The sequence below is a fragment of the Ammodytes marinus genome, assembly GCF_949987685.1.
Source record: "Ammodytes marinus genome assembly, chromosome: 8".
Classification (NCBI taxonomy): domain Eukaryota; kingdom Metazoa; phylum Chordata; class Actinopteri; order Uranoscopiformes; family Ammodytidae; genus Ammodytes; species Ammodytes marinus.
In genome coordinates, this window is record NC_137212.1 from 3,495,466 (window position 1) to 3,513,606 (window position 18,141).

Here is an 18,141-nt window from a genome sequence, read left to right on the forward strand (position 1 = left end):
TGTTTCCATGGTGAATCATGTTATCAGCGATCCATTGACGATGGCTTTTATGCACACGCTCCACCCAGAGTGAACACGCTCAGAGTTGATTAACCCAACGCTGATCCACTGTTCTGAAACCGAAAACCCAGAGTTGCTCGTCAACCCTGCGCTCTGAGTTGACCAACTCAGAGCGCAGGATTAAACCCAGAGTATGTAAAACCAGCTACCTGAAATAGCCCCCTGGCGTGGGATTTGAGTGTATCCTACGCTCACGTCCATATTGATAAATGCCGAGGTTTGCGTGGAAATGTGCGTACACCCACTTTTCTGGTCTACGCACGGTTGATAAATGAGGGCCACTGTCTCTGACATGTCTCCTGTTGTGTTTCAGTCCCTGATGTTCAAAAAGAAAACGGCCTTCAGTGTTTCGCCAGCTGTGAAGACGATGACAGTCTTGTCTGTAACGAGACAGTACAATGTGTGGGAATCGAGGACCGCTGCTTCAGTGCGATTGATAGTGAGTCCTCATGCTGCTTATTGATCTCTACAACCATTCATTGTAATCTCCTGTTTCTGACATCCCTTAAGACTGCTGTCAAGTTAAACATTATTGTGTCTTCCACAGCGGGAGAAGGTGTAAGAATAGATGGCTGTGTCTCAAGGAACCTGTGTGAAGCTGGTAACGTGGCTCAGAACGGATCTACCAATGCAACATGTTGTGAAGGCAGCTTCTGTAATTCAGCCTGGACCGTCAAACTGAATGTTGTTCTTCTTTTGCTTGGACTCATTTTGCCAATTGCCTTAGGAACTTAGAGCAGGGCTTGATTATTCTACATGTAGCTGGTTTAGGGACTATCTCTCTGATAGACAGCAGTCAGTTAAGCTGGGAAGCTACCAAACTGAGTTTTTAACAGTTACAAATGGTGTTCCGCAGGGCTCAATTTTAGGTCCAGTCCTATTCACAATTTACATCAATAACATTGTTTCATCACTACAAAACTGCCATGCCCATTTGTATGCTGACGACACTGTACTGTATTGCATTTCTGACTCAGTGCAACAATCTGTTCAGAACCTACAGAGCTCTTTTAACACCCTGCAGAACTGTCTAGTGGATCTCAGGCTTGTCCTTAATATAGAAAAAACAAAATATATGTGCTTTTCCAGAGCAAGAATTACACATTTTAATGATCTTATTATTCACACAAATAATGGATCTCATATTGAAAGAGTCACTGAATATAAATATCTTGGCATCTGGATAGATGAAAAACTCTCTTTTACATTTCACATAAAAAATCTTGTCTGTCGTCTCCGACAAAAGATTGGCTATTTTTATAGGAATAAAGCCACCTTCCCGTTGTTCAGTAGGAAAAGGATTATTGAGGCAGTTTTTATGTCTGTCCTTGATTACGGTGATGTGGTTTATCGGCATGCATCTCGTTCATGCCTTAAACTCCTAGACTCTGTATTTCACTCTGCTTTGAGATTCATTACAGGAGATGCTTATGATACACACCATTGTGTTTTATATGAAAAGGTTGGGTGGTCCTCCCTTAAGGAGAGACGTGATGCACATTGGCATATTTTTATATATAAAGCTCTGACTGGAAAGCTACCACTATATTTGACAGAAATGCTGCTTATTTCAGATGGGCTTTATCAAACCCGCTCAACTGACATGCTCATGTTATATGTCCCCTATGCCCGGTCTGAGCTTGGTAAATCCGCTTTTAGCCATAGTGCCCCTGACTCCTGGAACAGCCTACAACATACAATTAAAATAAATACACTCATAACTGTTAACCAATTTAAAATTATTATTTTGAATCAGCCCCTCTACACTTGTAACTGTTTTAATTAGGCTATTATGTCTCTCATTCAATTGATCTGAATGTTTTAAATTGTTGTTGTCTGTGTGTGTGTGTGTGTGTGTGTGTGTAAACTTGTTATGTATTCTCATTGTATATTGTGTATATGTACAAACTCGACGTCATTGTAAAAGAGGGTCACCCCTCAATTGATCTTTCGAGGTTAAATAAAGGAAAATGAAACTAAAGCTTGAAAAGATAAACAAATTAGTGGGTTAGATCGTATGCTACACATATTTGCAGTTTTTCTAGTCATGTTGATGAATTAAGTCAAATATTCACTCTTCTTTTAGCTCTGCTTTGGTCTACTGAGAACAATATCTAGCTCTTTATATGGTCCACTTTCTACACTATGCCTGGTTGCATGCTCATCCTGTATTAGTTAAATCTAATGTAATATGCCATACTTTAAATCAAATATTTAGTATGAAAACTGAATACTGAGCTTTCTGTCTTTGATACTGTAACATGTTTTCACCACCATAATAAAACTTTCCTTAAGCATGTTGAGTTTAGATGTCTGCCTCGTTCTCAAATAATTCATTTAAGATTTATAATTACTTTGTATATTTTCGACAGTTAGCGGATCGTGAGGAGAGATATTCACTGATTTTGACAAAAAGGGATTTTGAAGCAAGCGTTCTCCAGAATCACAGGCTCCACCTTTAAAGGTGAATTGAGCGATATATTGATGTTAATATACGTGTTAAATCGCTCTATATTCCTACAGTGATCACTTATATAGTGTGCGCGCTTCATAACACAGGTCTCTGTCACCCGCTCTGCATGTAATCAGAAAATAAACTTTTAGAGTATCCAACACCTGATATAGGCCTACAATCAGAAGAGAGAAACCGGCACACGTCTCACTGCCGGTGCACGCGCAGAGAGCGACAGAGGGGTGAAGGTTTTAGCGCCTACAATGGCGGAGCAGGTAAAAATCCTTCCCAATGTCTGTTTTGATGGTTTTTATCATGTTTTATCACAATTATGGATCTGAGATGATGCTAGATAACTCGCTGCTTGAAGAAGACCACAGTGGTGTTCCAGGGATCCAATTTTCCTGTGATTTAATTTTGTTTATTGAGATATGAGAATATAATTGAGAAAATGTTTACCTCTCTGACACAAGTTATAGTGCATTTTAAAATAGCTGGCAAAGCCCCTGATTTCAGTGGCATTTGTTCATTTTTTACTTGATCAATTAAAGCTGGGGTATGTGATTTCTGACTGGTCAAAGTTAACATGAGCTGACACTTTGACCAATCAGAGCGAGGCTCCGATTATCTGTTCTTATTGGCTGTTGGGACTGTCCATTCACTTTGGCACGACTTTGTTGGTGTAGAGCGTGTCAGGGAGGAACCATAGGGGAGGGACCAAAGAGAACAAGTGGAGCGGTTGAGGTATTTGGATTCAAATCTCTATCCCAACTGCCATTTTCTCCCCAAATCCTCCACCCCAGCTTTAATAGATAATTATGGAACAGTATTAAGGCCCAGGTAGAGGGAAAAATTAAGACAAGACATTTTATTTTTCATTTTGCACTAAGAAAAAAGGCGAAGTGTCTAGAATAAAATAGAAATACAATTTGGTGAATAAAAAATAAATACTGGTGTGTAGTTTGGAAATGGATAAGCGGTTAAAATGATATTGAGATACCAGAAGAGGGCAGCACAGGCTTATATTGAGTTAACTGAGATTGGATAAACAAAGAAACTGCTCCCCTTAATGGACGCTCAACGCAACTGTACATAACTGCAATTTTGTTTTGTTTTATTAATAATAATAAACTGTATTTAAATAGAACTTGTCAAAACACACCCTGCATTCCAATACCCATACGTCCCTACTATTTAGTATGCCAGATGCAAGATTAGGGATGTCCCAATACATGCATGTCAACTGTAGTATGCTGAAAATACATAAATGCCCAATTAACTCCAATAGCATTTTGGAGTTTTCGTTTTTATTCTTGACATTTCTCGACATAATGAAAAAAAATCTTCCTTACCTGATTTTTTTTTCCTCTCCTGTGGCCCTAAAACTCCTCTGTACTTTAGCATGTAGTGTAGTAAAAAGAAAGAGTATGTGATTTGGAACGCAGGGACAGTTACAAAGTGCTCAAAAAAAATGCTGAAGAAATGAATGGCATGAATTGAACATTAAAGGCCGACTTCACCAGTGGGAATATGAAGGTGTACTGAACTCTGAGATCCTATGTAGTATAAAAACATTTGTGACATCACAACTGTGCAAAATGTAGGGTTAGACAGTGAGACCATAAAACACTCCTTCTGACTTTTCTCAGACTAGGATGAACCGATTTTCTAAAATAAAATAACTCGTATGTTCATGTAAACAGACTAGTATTCATTTGTTTGTACCTTGACATGTTTCGACTACTTCCTGCAGTCTTCTTCAGAAGCGTCAGCTGTTGCTGTGACGCACGTTGTGTCAGCTGATGTTATAGACAACCAGCCGTCCCGCCAGAAGAGGCAGGCTATGGAGAACTGCAACCCAGGTGTGGGAGAGCATGTATGCCCCCTCGTCCCGGTTTACTGTCCCCTGGGCCCGTTTCCTGATCCCCACTGCCTCCCTGATCCAACGTTGGAACTTGTTGCTCTCTGCAGCAGCAGAGGACCAGCCGTCCTGCCTCTTCTGGCGGGACGGCTGGTTGTCTATAACATCAGCTGACACAACGGGCGTCACAGCAACAGCTGACGCTTCTGAAGAAGACTGCAGGAAGTAGTCCAAACATGTCAAGGTACAAACAAATGAATACTAGTCTGTTTACATGAACATACGAGTTAATTTATCAAGTTAGACTAAATGAACCTTTTTGAGTTGATTTTCTAAAATGTTTGCACATTTATACTTATACCATCTAAAAAGAATATGGAAGAGAACCCCTTCTCCACAAAAGAGTTAATTTGGTGTTTGTTGTGTTAATTTGTCTGCAGTGGCTTACCATCAGGACAAGTTCATTGACATTTTAATTTGGATTTAATCGTTTGTGGGGTTCCAAGAATCATGATTTGAGATTTAGTTTTAAATTAAGTGTGGGTATAGGAGCCACATCCAATATGTGTGCAACGTGTGGATTGACTCCCGGGTGACTTGGTCGACGCACTATGATGTTTCCCTAAATGTTTGTAGCCTATCATGTAGCTGTGTAGCAATGAATGAACCAAGCGATCATCTCCGATTTGCAGCCCGTTTATTCTGCTCACCATGACACCACTTATTGTACATGTGAATACGGAATACATTCGTTAGGCTCCTCAGTGATAACAACAGTTTAGACTATTTGGTTTCTAGCGGTCAAAAACCGTATGCCCTTCCGGGGTCAAACAACAAACAAACAATCAAGTGACACACCTTTTATACCTGTGCCCCAGGCAATAGGGCAGTGACACCAGGTGGACAACACATGACATGACAACATATAGATACCCAAAAAATGGCTCTTACAGTGGGTATATATATATATATATATTAGAGGTGGGCATAGATTAATTTTTTTAATCTAGATTAATCTAGATTAATTTTGGAATTAATCTAGATTAATCTAGATTAAAATGGCTCATTTGAATTCATTCATAATATGTGTGTGCTCCTAAATAATGACTCAAAGTAAGTCTTTGAGAACGTGTTTCTCAAGCCAGGTGGCGCATCAGACCAGGGGCTCATCTCCTGTTTCCAACATGCATCACAAACTGCTTGAGGAAGCTGTTCTACTATGATAATCGGTGATGAATGAATGTTCAACAAGATGTTACTTAGTAACGCGTTACCGGCATCGGACCTCTTTTTTCAGTAACAAGTAATCTAATGCGTTACTATCTCCAAACCAGTAATCAGATTAAAGTTACTCATCAAAGTCACTGTGCGTTACTTTTTCTGTAATTTTCCTTAGTGAAACATTTTACATAACTGCACAAATGACTGCGATTGCGATTTTATGTAAATAAATGTGCACGCATGTGTCTCTAAACGCTCCAACTGCTCCAACCGCTCCTCTCGTCTTTTTGGTAGCGCCCCTCGTCTCTGTCATGCAGCGTGTGTGTGTGCGCCTGTGTCTGTGTGTGTGTGTGTGTGTATGTGTGCAGCAGCATTACGGCCGAACTGTGGCGCAAAACAAAGTTTCCCCCCCGATGAAATATAGCGTCTGCTATGGGGATATTTAGGATTCGGGTACGGTGACGTTGACGTTGAAGAGATAGAAGTGTTTAAAACTTGGAAACTTATAGTCACGTGGCGACCGGTGGCCACACACACCCACCCTGCGTTCCAATACCCGATTGTGTCGTGGGCAAGTGATGGAGAGAGAGAGCGGCGGGTGTGTGAGAGAATAAAGGCTCCTCAAGTGTCAACAACGGCCCCCGGCTATTATTATCTCCCCTGAGCCGAACAGGAGGTGGAATAAGAGATTAACGGCGATATTTTTTTTATCGCCGATAAGAGTCTTGCGTTAATGCAGCACGTTAACGCCGATAACGGCCCACCACTAATATATATATATATATATATTTATATATATATATATATATATATATATATATATATATATATATATATATATATGTATATATATATATATGTATATGTATATATATGTATATGTATATATATGTATATGTATATATATATATATGTATATATATATATATGTATATATATATATATATATATATATATATATATATGTATATATATATATATATGTATATATATGTATATATATATATATATATAACTGTATCGTCGGCATAAAGCACACACACTTCTTTATCAATTAACAGCTTTTCTCTCAACATGTGATTATTTTGACTAGAACTGTTAATTTCAATTTCCTGTTTCTGAATCCTCCACAGTGGTAGCTGCTGACAACACCATACAGTTTTATTTTGCAAACGCTTACACATGTGTTGCAGTGTCAAACTTTACACACAGGCCAATTAAGCAGATGAACTTTGCACTTCTATCTCAAATGAAACTGTAATCAAAACCAGAAAATCCTTTTTTTTAAAGGTTCTACGAGGAACTTTCTAATATTCCTGAAACAGTCTCATTTTACTACTGATGATCATAAATAACATGTAACAGCAAACGAGACCATCAGTGCAAAGAATGCTATTTTGATATAGTTTTTCTTAATGCCTTTGTCATGGGTACGCTCACCGAGGAACAACAGCTGGCGTGGCAAAAACACTACCACTTTTGTCCAAAGGGGGAGCAAGAATTAACACAAACGGAAAGTTCCTCCTAGCACCTTTAAAAGTGTATCTTTCCATATGCACTGTTTGAGTAACCCTTTCAAAGCAGCAACAACTCACTGATTTGCTTTACACAAAACACAGCCGTTTGTAGCAATTTTAAGTTTTTTTGACCATTAATTCTGATTTAAAAGATTGAGCCAGTACAGAACATCTACTCGCATACATTTTTTTTTTTAATTATTTATGCATTTTTTTTTTTTTTGCCATTTAATTTTTATGGCAAAACTAAGATTAAATTCACAATACAGTTATAAATCCAATGTTTTACTATGAGGTCACAGACGACCAGTTACTGTTAAATTTAAGGCAAGGCAAGGCAAGGCAATTTTATTTATATAGCACATTTCAGACACAGGGCCATTCAAGGTGCTTCACAGGGTCAAAATTAAAATACATCAAGTATAGAATACACATACAAAAGAAGAAACAAATTTAAAAACATGGATAGAAATACAACATTTAAATAAAATAAATAAAACATTTGAACAAAAAATAAAAATTACAGGTTAAAAAGGAAACAGGAAGTACAGTATTAAGGCTTAATTGTAAAAAAAAAAAAAAATGGATGTGGTGGATGGTTTATTACCACATCACCTTCAATGTCCTCCTTTGCCAGACAAATAGACTTACCCAACCTCGTTCAGTGACAGTTGGTGTGAATGCAATGTTATGCACAGTACGGAAGCTACTGTGCCTGGACTCTCTGCCCAGCCTCACCCCTTGTTAGGCCATGATCTACAACTACTACCACAAGTATTTTTTCAGGCCGTTAATGCTGCCATTATTCTGAATCAAGACCTGTGATGTAAATTAATATTATAATAATTTATTTGATGCCATAGATGTCAGTGTGAAAATAAATACAAGCTATCCAATTGTCAATAAGTTCTGACCTTAGTTTTTGTACGACAATGCAAGGTTGTTATCAATCAATCAATCAATCAATCAATCAATCAATCAATCAATCAATCTCCTTTATTTAACCAGGTAAAATTCATAGATATTAAAATCTCTTTTCCAAGAATGACCTGGCCAAGAAGGCAGCACTGTGATAGAATAAGCACAATCAACAGTCACGTAAAATGTGTATACACCACATTCAGCATCAATTAATATACAATGACTGATTGAGATTCTAGGTATTGGAGACTAAGATTGCGTCAAAGTATATATGTTACAATTGTGATGTCTAGGCAGTATGGCGGATGCAAATGTGTGAGTGTTAATCCTGAATACTATAACTGCTGAAGAGAAACTATCTGTACAGTCATATCTGCAGTTCCCCTTATGAACATGGTTGAAGACAACTATGGTCCAAGAGGCTTTATTGTGGAGCACCATGAGCTGTACATGTGTAAGAAATGTCAAGTCAATCAGAGTCAGGGGGCGAGGGGCATGGCCTTTCGAACATTGCATTTCTGAGCTATGGTTTTTGCATTTGTGGCGCCTCCTTAAGGTTTGGCTCGAAAAGCTTAGGAGGAAATGCTTCCATATGTCTCGTGCACATGTCCAGCGAGTTTTATGATGATAGGACCTATGGCCAATGAGCTGCTAAGCCCCGCCCCCATGTAGACGTTTTGGTCAATGGCGGCCGTGTTGTTAAAGCTATCCATCTAATCTTTTACAGACATGTGTATCTTTGTCCCACGAGGCTTCGTGAGAAATTTTGTGTCACACATTTATGGAAATTAGTGGAAAATATTTCTAGGTGGACTTACATGGTCCCGGAGGCTTTTTTGTAGAGGACCCTCAAGTGTACCTGTGTGTGAAGTCTTCTGTGCAGCAGCTTTGGTGAACCTGTAGCAGCATGGAGACCAAATCAGTGACCAACTGTTTTACCTGAACATTGATCTTATCATCTCATATTGTGATATTGTGTGAGGGTGTGATCTGATTAACCAAATCTGTTGCAACTGTTTGACGTTTTTGGCTCTGTAATTTTACTGTTGCAAAATGTTTTTTGCAACAGCTCTTGTAAAATTACAGAGCCAAAACATCTGGCTCCTTTTAAGGAGATAAACTTCCCAACATAACTTGCAGATTGGTTGCACCCATAGAACGCTGGCGTTGGTGCAACATCAGCCAATCACATGGCAGATATATATATATATATAGTGTCACCTCTCTCTCTTTCGACGGCACAAGCATCTGTAACAGCGGATTAAAGACATCTCAGGTATGTGGTTTTAAAGATTATTTTTGGAGCATTTTTGCTTTTATAAGATATATTGGAGAGAGAGTTGAAGTGGGGCAGACATGCAGAGCGCTGACCTGGGCGGCATCCGAACCCGGGTCTGCTGCGGGGCCCGGGGGGCTTCGCTCTGACCACTGTGCCACGAGCGCCCCGTTTTTAGTCTTTTTGAAGGAAAATATTGTGTTTTTGAAACTGAAATACAGAAATAGTTAGCAATGTCAGTAGTTGAAATCAAAGTAAGGTTGATGAGTGATGAATGTGTATTCTTGTATATTGGTAAAACAGTAAGAGTTTGGCATCTCCACCACACTGAGATGAAATCTGGACAGCAGAGCAGCATAAATTGTGATAATATCTATAGTTATGATTAAAACCATGTCACCGTGGTGTATTCTGAATATTTCTATCAACTTTTCTTGTTTGTTTCCAGTTGTTGTGTGTTTCAACATGATCACTGCACACTGGAGTGAAAACAATTAGTTCATTTTTTTTTTCTATGAATTGTTGAGCTCATGTGTCGTTTTACTATTTATATTATATATATTTGAATAAAAAAAAAATTTTTGGTTTTATTCTATAAACTACTGACAACATGTTTACCAAATTCCAAAGTCATTAAGGGCATTTCTATTAAGTAATGTAGAGATGAAGATTTGAGAGAAATCCAGACTTAATTTTTTCCAGAGCTGTATGTTGGCCTGTCTGTGCAGGCACACTGAATTAGCACCAACTGAGATGATTAAAGTGAAATGAATTCATCCTCTATAAAGCCTGTTTTTGGTCCATGTGTTTACAGTATCTTCCTCTTTGTAAACCCAGGTCTCTATATAAGGCTCTGTCCCACGGTAAAAGCTGTAATCTGCATTCATTGACTCATCATGATGAAGCTGATTCTGTCTCTCACTCTCATCTGGATGCTCTCCAGCACAGGTAACTACTCACTCTATAAGTCAAACCAAATGCTGTTTAGGGCACATTAAAAGTCTAGTGAGATGTTGAGGTAATGCTTCATTCTGATAAAACTGTATATCTATTGGATTAAAGTCAAATTATGTAATTGTTCAGCTTGTCATCAATATTTGACGATAAATGTTTTTTCTTGGTGCAGGTGGAGCTCTTCAGTGTTACGACAGCTTCAACAGAATAGAAACCTGTCAGCCCAATGCATCCTGTAGAACAGTTGTCAGTAGATGTAAGTGTAAACATTTTATGTTGTGTTCTATAACTTTTTTCTGAGATTTCTCAATAGCAGTTGTTGCTATTTTTATTTTTATTTATTAACATTTATAATCACACATTGATTTTCAGACAGCGCAAGAGCAACCGTTAGGGAAAGGGGTTGTTCGCCGCCAGGCTGCTTGAATCAGACAATTTCATACAGCTTAGGCTTCAGTAACCTCATCCAGACTACTCACTGCTGCAACACAAGTCTGTGCAACAACCAAGATCTGCCCTGTAAGTAAAGCAAGAAGCCTTTGTTTTGATGTGTGAGAAAGGAATTGAGATTCACGTATCAGACTCCAATGGGAAATGTTTTGCCGTGACTTTGAATCCAACTGTATCTGACATGTCTCCTGTTGTGTTTCAGTCCCTGATCTTCAAAAAGAAAACGGCCTTCAGTGTTTCGCCTGTGAACACTATAACAGTCCAGTCTGTAACAAGACAGTACAATGTTTGGGAATCCAGGACCGCTGCTTCAGTGGGAGAAGTGAGTCCTCATATTGCATATTGATCACTACAACCATTCATCGTAATCTCCTGTTTCTGACATCCATTAAGACTGCAGTCTAGGTTAACATTATTGTGTCTTTCTTCCACAGGGATAGTAGGAGAGGGAGAAGATGTAAGATATGTTGGCTGTGTCTCCAGGGACTTCTGTGAAGGTAACACCGCTGAGATCAGATTCACCAATGTAACATGTTGTGAAAGCAGCTTCTGTAATTCAGCCTGGACCGTCAAACTGAATGTTGTTCTTCTTTTGCTCGGACTCATTTTGCCTATTGCCTGTTAGAACGAAGTGCAGGGCAAACTAAAGCTTAAACAGCTAAAAAAAAATATATATATGTATTCGATTGTGTGCTACACATAGACCAAATTTAGCATGCATTGTTTCTATTGACGTTTGTGTCACATGTTGAATGCAAGTCAAATATTCACTTTTCTTTTAGCTCTGCTTTGGTCTCCTGAGAACAATATCTAGCTCTTTATATGATCCACTTTCTACACTATGCCTGGTTGCATGCTCATCCTGTATTAGTTGAATGTGACGTAATGTGCCATACTTTAAATCAAATATTTTGTATGAAAGCTGAATACTGAGCGTTCTGTCTTTGATACTGTAACATGTTTTCACCACCATAATAAAACTTTCCTTTATCATGTTGAGTTAAGATGGTTTGTCCTCCTCCTACTCAAATAATTAATTTAAGATTGATAATTGAATTGGTAACACTTTACAATAAGGTACACAAAAAGAGTAGTTACTGTTAAAAAAAAAGTCTTTCTCTCTTTGGCAGAACCACGGCCACTCAGAAGGAGGAGGAGGACGGAGTTTACACACACACACGCGCGCGCACACACTGACAGAGAGAGAGCGTTGGTGGCATGGATAGGCCTACACTGGGAGGAAAGAACCCAAAAACCCAAAATGTACTCTGTTCTAACAGTAACTACTCTTTTTTTAACAGTAACTACTCTTGTTTTGTGTACTTTATTGTAAAGTGTTTCCATTGATTTGTATATAAGACAGGTAGCGGATGTTGTTAATATAAGAATTGAACCAGAGCAGAGAATTTTGTGACAAACATACAGAGTAGAATTCAACACACAAAAAAAAAATTCAGCCTGGAGTGTTTCATGTTTACATGTGTGAAGCTGGTAACGTGGCTGAGACCGAAATGTACCAATATAACAACCTGTTGTGAACTGAAAGCAGCTTCTGTAATTCAGCCTGGACCGTCAAACTGAATGTTGTTCCTCTTTTGCTTGGACTAATTTTGCCTATTTCCGTTTAGAACAAAGAACAGGGCAAAATATAGCCAGAAGGAAATGATCTGAAAATTCAGTTTATATTTGCATGGTTTCTCGTGAAGTTTGTGTCACATAATGAATGCAAGTCAAATACACTTTTTGCACAAGAGAGCCTTCGTGTTTTACTACTGATGGATTGGTTGGAACTTCAAAAAGCTACACAAACCACGTGACAGGGTGGGACCAAAATTACAGTTTATATTAAAGTGTATTTCCCTCTTTCTTTATCTTTCCACGGCACAACTGGAAGCGTCAAACAGCTAGTCATCTCAGGTATGTGTTTTTGTTCATGGGGAAATATTCCACTGACTGTTGATGAAAACATAAATAGTTATTAAAGACCTACTTCACTGGTGGAAATATGAAGGTATATTGAACTCTGACATCCTATGTAGTAAATGTGCGAAAATGTTAGAAATTGGTTCATCCTAGCCTGAGAAAAGGCAGAAAGAGTGTTTTATGGTCTCATTGTCAAACACTAAATTTTACCATGTGTAACCAGTGTTGGCCAAGTTACTTCAAAAGCGTAATGCGGTATTTATTACTTGTTACTGTCACTTCAAAGTAGTTAGTTACATTACAATATTACTGTCTTTGAATTGTAAGGCATTACACTACTTTTACATTACTTTTGCATTACTTTCACCAAAATAACAGGAAATATGGATTTGGTGTTCTTAAAGCTACTACGAGTAAGTCGGCACGTTGGCGACACCTTTGAACAAAAGCGGTAGTATTTTTACGACGCCAGCTGTTTTCTAGCTCGTGCAGGGAGAGCAAGATTCAAATAATCAGGAAGCAATATGGTGCGTGTCCGTGTGTTGAAAGTGTGAGGGCACCGGACTCTTTTCGGCTTCCAGAGAGTGGTTAGTGACACAGCATCAACTAATGCCAGTAAGTGCTAAACACACCTGATTGCAATGAGTTGATGCATTGTCACCTCTCACGTAGCTGAACGAGTCCGTGTCCGTGAGATGGCAGTTAGTTAGTAGTCTATGGATCACGATGAGGTAATGTGTTTATGTTGTTGTAAATAATGACTATTTCAGATGAATAATGGTCATCTGATGATGGTGGTGAGGCAAAGTAAACTTTGTTTTAGTAGGCTACCGCTCATTCATTTAGGAGTAAAAACTGCAGTCTAGGTTCGCTCCGTGAAATTGTGTATACGTTGCTTGGCAACGCCCTCCCGCCCGCCTATCACTCTCCCTTTTAGCTTTTCTTCATTGCATTTTCTTTTTTTTCTTTGGTTCAGCCCCGTTATCAGTCATTATGACTACAAACAACTGTCTCAAACAAGGCTCCCGCTCCCCTTCCCTCACCTGGAGGGATAGGCTTCTCAATTCACGTTGCTGCGCCACACTGAAATCTGCGACCAATGCGGATATGTGACCATAGAGCATGCACGCGTGAACCGAAAATCGGACTGGGTGTACGACCAGATCAAATGCAGTAATAAAAACTATATAAAAACGTCTTTCTTTGCACTGATGGTCTCGTTTGCTGTTAAAGGTAATTTATGATTATGAGAGGAAACATGAGGCTGTTTAAAAGATATTTAAATGTTACTCGTTGCCGCTTTAATAGGTCTTCTTGTTTTCAATGCGGCTCATCAGGAGGTGACATGGTATGGCATAATGACTGAGCTAGGCTTAAGGCTAACACAAGTAGGCTATATAATATAAAGGTCACAGTTATGGCTCATGGTGCAATACATTTTATAATAGAAATACTGTATCTTTAGGTATTTATTTAGCCTATATTAATATCAATAGAGCTGGAGCCTACTACTGTAGATTGAAAAAGTAAATTGAGCCTCAAAGACTTGTTTCTTGCGTTCTGGCGACTTAAAAGCACAAACAAGTTGTTCACATCATCATCAACTTTTGCCTTTTTTAGTTGTTCCAAAGAATCTGCCTTATCATCTTGCCATCTAATCTAAATGATAACTGCCCATTATGTTTGTTTATCGTCTCTCTTGCGTGACATTTTGTAATAACAATAGTAGCCTAAATATATATCTCCTTTGCTGTGCGCTGGGGAGAAACAGACACGCTGGCAACTTTTCTGGTATCAAATTGGTGATTGCGGGATGATTTGGATGCAGCAGCCTATTTGAATGACATGCTGTCGGGCGGACTACGCCCGGCGGAGCTGCTTGACTCTCGGCCGGGTGTGAGGCAAAAATAAATAAATAAAAGGACTCGGCGCATCATCAGGCTACATAATAACAGGCATGGGAAAATGTAGGGTTAGGATGAACAGGACAGCTGGGCCAAGGGAAGACTGAGGGAAGAAAAACCTCATTAATTATATTATAATAGCAATTTTATAATGATAGAAAGCTAGTTCCATATGGGTGAAGTATTCCTTTAATGTCAGTAGTTCAGAGAATAGTTAAGCTGACAAAATAAGGTTGATTAGTTATGATTTTATAGTCTTCTAGGTTTGTTAAACAGTAAGGGTGTGGCATCTGCACAACACTGAGGTTGAATTAGATTAACAGGTCAGCGTAAGTGGTGATAAAGTCTGTAGTTATGATTAAAACTATGTCATTATGGTAAATTCTGAATGTTTCGATGGACTTTTTTCAACATAATTTAAAGGGAACATATCGTGCAGTGTGTCTTCAGGCGTGTGTGTGTGTGTCTAGGTGTGTGTGTGTTTGTCTCTAGTTGTGCAAATCTTGATACAGTGACTGCACTATGGAGTGAGAAAATTAGTTTTTCTACAAATGTTATATTTCAAGCTCACGGAACAATGTTTTGTTTTCTGTTGGTTATGAATCCATAAAGTGAACTAATGCACTTCACTGCAGGCAACATTTTGTCATCATGATTTGTATATATTTGCATAAAGTTTTGCAAGTGAAATAAGATGAAAATCATCCTACTCTGTACAGTTTGTTTTTGGTTAATCTGTTAACAGTATCTTCCTCTTTGTAAACCCAGGTCTCTATATAAGGCTCTGTCCCACGGTAAAAGCTGTAATGTGCATTCATTGACTCATCATGATGAAGCTGATTCTGTCTCTCACTCTCATCTGGATGCTCTCCAGCACAGGTAACTCTACTCACTCTGTAAGTCAAACCAAATGCTGTTCAGGGCACATTAAACGTCTGTGAGATGTTGAGGTAATGCTTCATTGTGAGTAAACTGTATATCTATTGGATTAAAGTCAAATTATGTCATTGTTCAGCTTGTCATCAATATTTGATGATAAATGTTTTTTATTGGTGCAGGTGGAGCTCTTGAGTGTTACGACAGCTTCAACAGAATAGAAACCTGTCAGCCCAATGAATCCTGTAGAACAATTGTCGGTAGATGTAAGTGTAAACATTTTATGTTGTGTTCTTTAACTTTTTTCTGAGATTTCTCAATAGCAGTTGTTGCTATTTTTATTTTTATTTATTAACATTTATAATCACACATTGATTTTCAGACAGCGCAAGAGCAACCGTTAGGGACAGGGGTTGTTCGCCGCCAGGCTGCTTGAATCAGACAATTTCAGACAGCTTAGGCTTCAGTAACTACATCCAGACTACTCACTGCTGCAACACAAGTCTGTGCAACCAAGATCTGCCCAGTAAGTAAAGCAAGAAGCCTTTGTTTTGATGTGTGAGAAAGGAATTGAGATTCACGTATCAGACTCCAATGAGAAATGGGAAATGTTTTGCCGTGACTTTGAATCCAACTGTATGTGACATGTCTCCTGTTGTGTTTCAGTCCCTGATCTTAAAAAAGAAAACGGCCTTCAGTGTTTCGCCTGTGAAGACTATAACAGTCCAGTCTGTAACAAGACAGTTCAATGTTTGGGAATCGAGGACCGCTGCTTCAGTGCGATTGATAGTGAGTCCTCATGCTGCTTATTGATCACTACAACTATTCATTGTAATTTCCTGTTTCTGACATCCCTTGAGACTGCTGTATAGGTTAACATTATTGTGTCTTCCACAGGGGGAGGTGTAAGAATAGATGGCTGTGTCTCAAGGAACCTGTGTGAAGCTGGTAACGCGGCTGAGAACGGATTCACCAATGTAACATGTTGTGAAGGCAGCTTCTGTAATTCAGCAAGGACCGTCACAATTGAAGAAGGTCATACATTTCACTCAATTGCTGTATAATATTATTTTCACTGCTATTTTAAGCCAGTACTGTGTGAGGAATCAACTGGATTTGAAATATTGATGTTTTGAATATAATGGTGTGGCTTAAATCAAAGATGGCTACCAATATCCATCTTTAGAAATATAAATAAGAAATTGGTCTGGTTTCTTGACACTCGAATCAATTATGTCATTGTTCAGCTTGTCATCAATATTTGACGATAAATGTTTTTTCTTGGTGCAGGTGGAGCTCTTCAGTGTTACAACGACTTCAACAGTACAACAACCTGTCTGCCCAATGAATCCTGTAGAACAATTGTCGGTAGATGTAAGTGTAAACATTTTATGTTGTGTCCTATCACTTTTTTCTGAGATTTCTCAATAGCAGTTGTTGCTATTTTTATTTTTATTTATTAACATTTATAATCACACATTGATTTTCAGTCAGCGGAAGTGGACCCTCTAGGGACAGGGGTTGTTCGCCGCCAGGCTGCTTGAATCAGACAATTTCATACAGCGTTGGCTTCAGTAACTTCATCCAGACTACTCACTGCTGCAACACAAGTCTGTGCAACAACCAAGATCTGCCCTGTAAGTAAAGCAAGAAGCCTTTGTTTTAATGTGTGAGATAGGAATTGAGATTCACGTATCAGACTCCAATGAGAAACAGGAAATGTTTTGCCGTGACTTTGAATCCAACTGCATCTGACATGTCTCCTGTTGTGTTTCAGTCCCTGATGTTCTTCAGTGTTTCACCTGTGAAAACAGTCCCGTCTGTAACAAGACAGTTCAATGTACTGGAATCCAGGACCGCTGCATCAGTGGGATTGGTGAGTCCTCATATTGCATATTGATCACTACAACTATTCATTGTAATCTCCTGTTTCTGACATCCCTTGAGACTGCAGTCTAGGTTAACATTATTGTGTCTTCCACAGGGGGAGGTGTAAGAATAGATGGCTGTGTCTCAAGGAACCTGTGTGAAGCTGGTAACGCGGCTAAGATCGGATTCACCAATGTAACATGTTGTGAAAGCAGCTTCTGTAATTCAGCAAGGACCGTCACAATTGAAGAAGGTCATACATTTCACTCAATTGCTGTATAATATTATTTTCACTGCTATTTTAAGCCAGTACTGTGTGAGGAATCAACTGGATTTGAAATATTGATGTTTTGAATATAATGGTGTGGCTTAAATCAAAGATGGCTACCAATATCCATCTTTAGAAATATAAATAAGAAATTGGTCTGGTTTCTTGACACTCGAATCAATTATGTCATTGTTCAGCTTGTCATCAATATTTGACGATAAATGTTTTTTCTTGGTGCAGGTGGAGCTCTTCAGTGTTACGACTTCAACAGAATAGAAACCTGTCAGCCCAATGAATCCTGTATAACAACTGCCAGTAGATGTAAGTGTAAACATTTTATGTTGTGTCCTATAACTTTTTTCTGAGATTTCTCAATAGCAGTTGTTGCTATTTTTATTTTTATTTATTAACATTTATAATCACACATTGATTTTCAGACAAAGAAGGAACCTATGGGCACAGGGGTTGTTCGCCAGGCTGCTTGAATCAGACAATTTCATACAGCTTTGGCTACAGTAGCGTCATCGAGACTACTCACTGCTGCAACACAAGTCTGTGCAACAACCAAGATCTGCCTTGTAAGTAAAGC

The 18,141-nt window shown here is 38.7% G+C and overlaps 1 protein-coding gene and 2 long non-coding RNA genes across 3 annotated transcripts; all 3 read left to right on the forward strand.

The window, feature by feature from the left end:
- Window positions 1-9,270: 9,270 nt before the first annotated feature.
- Window positions 9,271-10,512, forward strand: LOC307254298. Its single transcript, XR_013844983.1, has 3 exons — window positions 9,271-9,308; window positions 10,146-10,256; window positions 10,435-10,512. It is a non-coding gene; the product is annotated as an uncharacterized lncRNA (long non-coding RNA).
- A 2,090-nt stretch (window positions 10,513-12,602) lies between these two features.
- LOC307253943 (urokinase plasminogen activator surface receptor-like) lies at window positions 12,603-17,223 on the forward strand (the record flags this gene model as incomplete). The annotated part of the gene is made up of 9 exons (XM_080032166.1): window positions 12,603-12,629; window positions 15,308-15,418; window positions 15,598-15,681; window positions 15,798-15,941; window positions 16,082-16,204; window positions 16,313-16,450; window positions 16,706-16,789; window positions 16,906-17,052; window positions 17,210-17,223. The coding sequence occupies exons 2-9, from the start codon at window positions 15,367-15,369 to the stop codon at window positions 17,221-17,223; spliced, it is 786 nt and encodes a 261-aa protein (XP_079888292.1). The 5' UTR covers window positions 12,603-12,629; window positions 15,308-15,366.
- Window positions 17,224-17,398: 175 nt separating this feature from the next.
- Window positions 17,399-18,129, forward strand: LOC307254116. Its single transcript, XR_013844979.1, has 3 exons — window positions 17,399-17,537; window positions 17,793-17,873; window positions 17,990-18,129. It is a non-coding gene; the product is annotated as an uncharacterized lncRNA (long non-coding RNA).
- The last annotated feature ends 12 nt before the right edge of the window (window positions 18,130-18,141 follow it).